The sequence below is a fragment of the Dipodomys merriami genome, unplaced genomic scaffold (genome assembly GCF_024711535.1).
Source record: "Dipodomys merriami isolate MVZ:Mamm:240054 unplaced genomic scaffold, mDipMer1.0.p SCAF_6, whole genome shotgun sequence".
Taxonomy (NCBI): Eukaryota; Metazoa; Chordata; class Mammalia; order Rodentia; family Heteromyidae; genus Dipodomys; species Dipodomys merriami.
This window is the reverse complement of record NW_027206179.1, coordinates 22382337-22390609: the sequence shown is the minus strand read 5'-3', so window position 1 is coordinate 22390609 and position 8273 is coordinate 22382337. Positions and strand designations below refer to the sequence as shown.

Genomic DNA, 8273 nt, shown 5'->3' with positions numbered 1-8273 from the left:
TGGGGGAGAAAGAAATAAATGGAAGAATCTATAGAGACAAACTAAGCTAGACAGAAAGGGGGACACCAGGGACGTTTTCTGTGGTGGGAGAGATGTTTACACAGGAGTATAGATAGAAAGAAAGGAAATGGGGCAAGAATAACAAACACATCAGTGATGTAAAGGTTGGTCCATTACTTTGGTGATGTCCCAGAGGCTGGGCTGGGCCCAAAGAGGAAAAAAGAAGAGCCAGAAAAGCATGCCAATTCCAAGTGGGCTCTAAGTACTATGGGATGCTGAGCATCCAGCATGGAGGGGCAAGTTGGGGTGCCCTAGTGAAATTCATTTCGTCTATTCTAGGAAAGTCCTGTGGAGCTGAGGAAGTTATTAAAGGGATGCTCGAAAGGTGGTGGTGGTTGGATGGAATGCCACCAACCAGGGAAGCTCAAGTTCAGAGCCACAGACTTTCTGAATTCTCTCCCCACCTCTTCCACCCCTCCATAGGCCTGGCTTCTGACAACCCTCCACTCTTGGGTCTAAATCAGAGGTACTGTCCTAGAAATCCCTGAGGGTTGTGGAGAATCCCTCTGGCATGTATTCAAGCCTTTGTCTACAATCAATCTGTAAATCCTTTTGTTCTCCAACTGTGGATCCAATAACTTTCATGTCTGTATAATAATGGTTAAACTGCATTCTCACAGGAAACAAAATATGACAGTGTATCCAGTTATTCTTTAAAGTTTATTAGTTGTATTAATAGTTACTGGGATTTAATTCTAGAGTAGGTATTTTCTCCACTATTTACATTTACTGATAATTAAAAACACACAATTCAAGAATGTCATTTGCTGTTTCGATAGATACATTTTCATTGTAGTCATAAAAGGGCAAGTTATCCAAAGAGAATTTCCTTGAGTATTTCCTCACTGAAATTAAAACATTAGATCTGATTAAAACCCAATAAACACATTATAGTTCTGTCTCCAAATGTGTCTCCTTGATCCCTAGGGTATGTGGATATTAACGGATATGCCTTGATAATTTTTATAAATTCAGGAACAATTTTTATGATGGTGTACCACAACTTAAAAAAAACATGGTACCCCTCCCCAAATATCTTACAAGGACTAATTCCAGCTACTTGTATTGACACCCTTGAATTATTCTAAGTATATTTTACTGGTTTGTTTGGATCACAAAGCGAGATTTGAAAGGAAAAAAATTGACAATGTAAGATGTGAAAAATTAATACCCAGTCTAAGGCCTCAATGCAAACAGGCCCCATGAGTAAAAGAACATGTAATTGGAAGTGAATGCTGGGTCTTATGTTTTCCCTATCTCACCAATGTATAGGGATCCAAGGCAAGATGTGTGGATTTCAGTTTCCAGGTGTATCTAATAAATGGCTAAGAACGGATATTCTCTGAGATGGCCCTGAGGTCCAAGTGTTGGTGATTCTGTGTTTGGATACTTCATGAGTCCACATGGATCTCGTAGATGGGTCTTCTCAAGGGAAGAGCTCAATGAACATCATGCAAAGAGCTCTTGGTAGTTCTGTCCTTACTCTGGCACGGCGTCACTTCAATACAGAAGCTACAGAGAGGGCCACTGAGGGTCAGATTCAGCACTTCACATGCATTAGGGGCAAAGACTTGGCCGGGTTGTTGTTGAGTGAATGGAATCTTTCAGGGGTTGTTTGAACAAATGGTTTTCTTGCCTTGCTCGTGGTCCGCCTTGGGTTTGGCCCTCACAATGGAGCAGATGGCCTGTTGGAAGTTGTTGTTGACGACCACGTAGAGTAACAGGTTCCCAAAGGTGTTCAGGGCAGCTAAGGGTCGAGAAATGATGTAAGCTTCGTGGATGTTATTCTCCATGGAACAGCTGAGAGAGAGCAGACGAGATTCAATCCGAATGACCCTCAAGATGTGGAAGGGTAAGAAGCAGATATAGAACACGAGGAGTAGCAGAATGGTTAACTTCCGAGCTTTCTGCTTGAGGCAGCTGTGTGTCTGCAGACCATGGGCCAGGGTGTTGAGGATGGTCGTGTAGCAAAGGGTCACAATCACCAAGGGGAGGCAGAAGGTGGTGGCTGTCAAGATGAGATTGTACCATTTGATCGTGGTGAGGTCATCTGAGCTGGTGAAGTCAAGGCAGGCCGATCGATTAGTCCTGGTGGTGGATGTAATCAGGAAGGTGATGGGCAGGACAGCCACCAGCGAAATGATCCACACCACAGCGCAGGCTACTACCGTCCACCAGGTTTTGTGTATGGAAAAGCAGCTCAGGGGGTGAATGATGACCAGGTAACGGAAGATACTGAAACAGGTGAGGAAGAGGATGCTACTGTACAGGTTGAAATGGAAGCCAAAGCGGATGAACTTGCACATGAAGTCCCCGAAGATCCAGTTCTCTCCACTGGCGTAGTAGTGAATCAGGAAAGGGAGGCTGGTGAGATACAGCAGGTCTGTCCAGGCCAGGTTCAGCATGATGATCGTGCTGCTTTTCCAGGGCCGCATTTTGAAGATATATGTTGAGATCGCTACGATGTTTCCTGGGAAGCCCACGAGGAAGATGATGCTGTAAATCACAGGAAGGTAGTGCATGCGGATCAACATCTTCTCATCCGAGCAATTGCCCAATGCAGTCACATTATCAGAGACATCAGAAGTGTTTGCTAAGCCAACTAGGGGTTCATTCGTGGCTGCTTCATCTTGCAAGGCCAGACGGTTCAATTTGGCTATTGGAGTCCAATGAGAGTTAACCAGCTGGCGGAAGACAGGAAATAGTCATGATCAGGAAAGGAAAACAAGGGTGGATTTTTAAAAATGAAAATTACTCTAGCAAGTAAAGGTGTGGCTCAAGTTGTAGAGCACCAACATTGGTTAAAAGGCCAAATGACAAGCTGGGTACCCATGACTCATGCCTTTAATCCTAGCTATTCAGGATGCTGAGATCTGAAGGTTGTGGTTCGAAGCCAGCCTGGGAAGAAAAGTCCCTGTGAGACTTCTGTCTCCATTTAACCACTCAAAAAACCAGAAGTGGCTCTGTGACTCAAATGGTAGAGTGCTAGCCTTGAGTACAAAGAGGTTCAAGGGCAGCACCCGGGCCCTGAGTTCAAGCCCTAGGGTTGTCATCAGATCATACAAAAGGAAGAATGAGTGGTAGGGGAGGTATCTATGGAAAGCAATATGTTCAGCAAGTCACCATGATTCACTGTCACCATCATCTCATGCTCAATGACAGAAATGTTCCAATAACTACATCCCATGCAGGCCCCGGGTCTGTTACCTGTCAGCCTCACAAAGCACTACAATGCCTTTCTTATTCTCTGCATTTCACAGAAGAAGCGAAGGCAGAGCGGTTCTGCAGCCTGCCCCTGATAACTCACTCAGTGACTCAGCTGGGATCCAAACACTTTCCTTTGACTTAGAAACTGTTCTCTCCCTGCAAGGCCTCTCTGTGCCATCTCTCAATCTATATTCTGTTGACTTCTACCAATATCACCCTGAGTCACTGAGCAATCCACAAGTATGAAGATCTGGACACTGTGAACTTTTTCTAATGGCCATTTCATGTATTATAACACTGTATGTGTAGTAGATTTAATTTCAAATGTCAGCTCTTCTGCTCCATTTTGATAGCTTGTCTGGAGGACTGTGTTTGGGGTGGGTCCTCGCACTGAAGAGCTGAGGCAGGTGAAGGGGTCTGCAGATTGGTTTAGTTACTTAGTAGTTGTGTGAAACCCTAAGCAGGTGGAGTCTGCTTTCCAGGTCTGAAAAAAAAGGCAATTTTACCTTCCTTCTTCCAGGTCTTTACTAAAACTCTCACAGGGCATGTCTGCAATGAGGAAAGATTATTTAAAAGGAGAGTAACTTATAATTAGCCACTTATTTGGATGTTAATAACTGTTGGAAAAATGTACTCACTTACACATTTATAGAGCAGCCAATGTGTATTAATTAGGTACTCTACCAAGTCCCAGGGATATCAAATTAATAACATGCATAGATATATAAGCCACTACCAAGATCTACCAGGGGAGATGGACACAAAACATCATTTTGACAAAACATATGACCCTACCTCATGGAACTGTCCATACACTGTTAAGTAGCAAGATAAACATTTAGTGCACATCATGCATTCTCAGTAAAGATTAACTAGCTGTTAACAAGTAAGTCTTTTGGTAGATGAATATTAGAAAGCTGCCAAGAGCTAAACAAAGCAGTTGCCTAGACACTAGCAAGAGGCACTAAAGCAAGGTCACTGAGGACGGAATACTTAAGCCGAACGTAGCAAGAGGAGCACACTTCTAATTGAGGAAGAGGAAAAGGAGTTTTATGCAAGGAACAGCATTACGGAGGCACTGAGACATGGTAGACGGTCTAGGACCCATGCATTCCCACATGTCTGTGATTGTCTAAAGGGGTATTCAGAGATGAAGATGGAAAGAAAAACAAAATAGTAATGAAAAAAATAATCCTGCTTCCTGTGTATAGAGGCATTCAACTTGTAAGACATTATTCTATGTGTCTTACACAGATAAATTCATTTATTTCTCACAGGGACTGAGGAGGTAGTACTAAGGGAACTCATATTACAGATCAGGACATTGAGGCGAAAAGAACACACTGATGTGTTCTAGGTCACACTGCTAGACTGTGATGGACCAGGATGCTGAGTGAGGTGGGCTGGTTGCAGGACTAGGCACCTCACATAATGGCTAGGTAAGAAGGAAATCCTAAGTGTTCAAGAATAGCATCGATGAGTGGGAGGTCACAACCGAAGAGCTCAGTAAGTCACTGTGACCCATGCGAAATGCCAACATTCATCATACTGACTCCTTTGAGTAGAGCGAGGATCTCATGATGTAAATAATGATGGAAGGTGAGACATAAATCAAGATGCATGATGCTCATAAATCAATGATAAATTAAAACTGCTTTGTACAACTACGCAAAGACAATTTTTTACAATTCCTATTCAATTGATTAAATGATGGTAAGCTTGGAGTTTCAGAAGCGCTCCGGGATCCTGGTTCCTGGTAAGGCTATGCCCCTGTCATTAGCATCTGACACAAAATGTTGTATCAAAACCTATACTATTGGGCATTTGCTCTAGGTCACGTGGAGGCATATTCCAGGCTGACCCCAAACTAATAAAGCACACATCCATAGAATCCTCCCCAGATGGCTAGCCTTAAAAACAATATATTCTTCTGTATCTCATGGAGTCAGGGTGAGATCGGAATGCCTTTAGAGACTTGTGACTTCTATTCTGTATGTAGTAGGGAAAGAGGAGCAAGAGACAGAGCTCCCCTTCAAGGCTGTTGAAATCCTTGGAGAAGAGGCTGGGGTTCCCTAGATCCTGTATTACTTGTGGAAGGTGAGTGTTTCTCCTCTAACCTAGGCTAACCAGAAAGGCTCCTCTCAGAACCATCACTGCTCGCAATGAAAGAACAGAGGAGAAGAGCCAGGCCCTACTGGCCATCCGGGGGCTCCCTGAGCCCAGGACATCATGGCTTGCAGCTTCTCCCCTGACCAGATGAACGACCTGAGCCTGAGAACTAAAAGCAGCAGTAACTTAAACCTCGGAGACAATGGTGATACCCATGGCGTCCCTGAAGTCTCAAGTTCCCAAAGTGAGTTCTCAAGATGTCAAGCACCCAGCAGGCTACATCTTGTCTCTTTCTACAGCAAAGATGTAAGGACTGCTACTAAAGACTGCTTTTGATAATTAAATCACAATTACATTGTTTTATGGCTTTCTATGATTAAATAACAAACTGTTTTAGTAGCAGTCTGTACAGCTTTGCTGTAGAAGATGAGAGAAAGATTAGAGAGAAAGATTACTTTAACAGCAATCTTTACATCTTCTAGAATCTTCTAAAAATATATCATTCTAATCGAGACATGGCTCAACAGAAGAGTGAGGAGGACAGAAGCGAGATTTGCAAGTCTAAGCTGCTTGTCTGTTGATTCCTTGAAAGCAGGAACACAAGATACCCCATACTTATTGCAGGAATGATACCCAGAAGGCTGTAACAAATACTTGCATTATTAGTAAATTCATTAAAAAGCAACCAGTAATATCAGCAAGACACAGCCTGGGCCAAAGGGCTAGGGAGAAAAAAACAAATCCACGAAAGCAAAAGCAATGTTTGGTTCTTTAATAACTTAAAGTAAGGGACAAAACTACAATCTTGCCTTCACCAAATAAAGCCATGTTATGGGGACATTTTAAGTAATAAATCCTATCAGGAAAAGGCAAGTTGTAGGTAGAAATAGCCACCTTAATGTTTTGAAAACCAACAGTTCCATTTGGAATTGAACGGCAACTAACCAATTGAAAGATAGTAAGGATTAACTAAGAAATTTAAACTCTCTCCCCTAGCTTCACCAAAACATGTGTGTGCTTTAAAAAAATGTGTTATATATAAATAAAACAAAAGAAAAGAAAAACAGCACCTATAAATCAGTCTGAATAGAGAGCTAAGTAGAGAAATGTAGTTTCTTTTCTCCTTCATCCATCAGAAGAATATCATGTCATTTGCAGGAAAATGGATAGACCTGGGAAAAATTATGTGAAGTGAAATAAGTAGGCTCAGAGGGACCAAGGATTCATGTTTCCTCTCACCTATGGAGGCTAGATCTAAATTATGAACGTAAGTGTAATCATACGGGGCCATATGCATACATCCAGGAACGTAGTAATTGAAGCACAGTATACACAAGGGCGATTCCAACGGTGTCTAACAGAATGAATACCAGGAATCTAGAACATGTGTTGTCAGAGGAGGAGAGGTCCAGCAGAAAGAGGAACAGACAAATGAAGAGAGGGAAGGTGGGTGAATGTAGTCATAATCTTCAAGGTACATCTGGGAAAATAGAACCAGGTAACCTGAAAGGAGAGGTAGAGGTGGGAGAGATGGGGAAGAATGATGTGATGTTGATTGAGATGCTGGGTACTCACAAACTCACGTTGAACTGGACTCTCTGTACAACTACTTAAAGACTTTAAAAAAAAACCTCAAAAAGAAAGAAAATACAGTTCCAAGACCATTCCTTTTTCATGCCCGTTCACCCACAAACCTCAAAGATGGAGATGCTGGGATTCCATGATGTATAAAAAAAGAAAAAGTAGGGTCAGAAATGGCATCTGTGCAGAGGACAGGATACCCAGCGTGTCTACCCTGTCGGAAGCTTTGTATCATCCGTATTCATAACCTTTACAGACACCCACAGTTCACCCTCTCACCTTAGGCATTTCCAGCGCAGTTCTGGTATCAGATCCTCAGCTCTCTCCCATGGACTAGGGAGGTGGGCACTCAGAAAGCCATCTTATTCACCTCCAACAATTCCCGGGCTCTCCACAGCTGGGGCCATTGTTGGTTGCCAAGAGGACGCTATCCAGAGAACCTGTCACCAAGATTTATCTTGCTTATCTACATAGTTGCAGATGAACTAGAGCAATCTTAACCTAAGTATTATTCTCCCTGCACCCAAGCAGAAATTTCTCCCCCTGACTTTCAAGATACCTCTTGGATCTTCATTCCATTCTGCTTTCTAAAAGGAAACACCATCACCTCAGAAGACTATTAAAACTTGCAGTGTTGATGGGGTCTATTTAGTTTTCAGGGAAATCAAATAAAATCTATAGACCCTCCTCAGAAAGATTCAAGTATGAAATCCAAAATCATGCATACAAGCTGGAGCCTCAGAGAAATCCCCAAGTGAGTTTGCCAAACTCACAGCAATGAAATAACACAGGATAGAGAAGAGAGGGCCGAGGGAGACATTTTGCTTACTTGTCTCTTGGCTGTAGAGGAGGGGGGAGACCGTGTCCAGGGACAGCCGGACTCCTCCCCACCAGGCCCTGCCCTGTCAACTTAAGGGCACTGGGAGAGAGGGGGTCCAAGGAAGTCAAAAATGAGCCCTCTGCTGGTCCTGCCTCCTCCCTCATTTATACCTTCCCTTTTCTAAAGAAAGGAAGGGGGAGGGAGGAAGGGAGAGAGAAAGGAAGGGAGGGAGGAGAGGGAGAAGAGGGTGAGAGAGATGATGAGAAAGGGAGGGAGGAAGGAAAAGAGGAAGATGGGGAGGGAAGGAAAGAAGAAAAAAGGAAGGAAGGAAGGTAGGAAGGAAGGAAGGAAGGAAGGAAGGAAGGAAGGAAGGGAGGGAGGGAGGGAGGAAGGAAAGAATGAAAGGAGGGAGAGAGGGAGGGAGGGAGGGAGGGAGGGAGGGAGGGAAGGAGGGAGGGTGAGGGAGAAGGGGAGGAGAGAGGATAAGAGAGGGAGG

General features: G+C 43.5%; 1 protein-coding gene across 2 annotated transcripts; it reads right to left on the bottom strand.

Annotated features, from left to right (window-relative positions):
* Nucleotides 1-748: 748 nt before the first annotated feature.
* On the bottom strand, nt 749-7853 carry Oxgr1 (oxoglutarate receptor 1). 2 transcript variants are annotated; one of them, XM_070001940.1, is made up of 3 exons: nt 7787-7853; nt 7237-7397; nt 749-2744 (listed from the first exon to the last, which is right to left on the bottom strand). In XM_070001940.1, the coding sequence occupies exons 2-3, from the start codon at nt 7243-7245 to the stop codon at nt 1665-1667; spliced, it is 1089 nt and encodes a 362-aa protein (XP_069858041.1). In that variant the 5' UTR covers nt 7246-7397; nt 7787-7853; the 3' UTR covers nt 749-1664. The 2 variants fall into 2 exon arrangements, with proteins under 2 accessions (XP_069858041.1, XP_069858042.1); XM_070001941.1 differs by lacking the exon at nt 7787-7853 and having other exon boundaries at nt 7237-7452.
* Nucleotides 7854-8273: the final 420 nt, after the last annotated feature.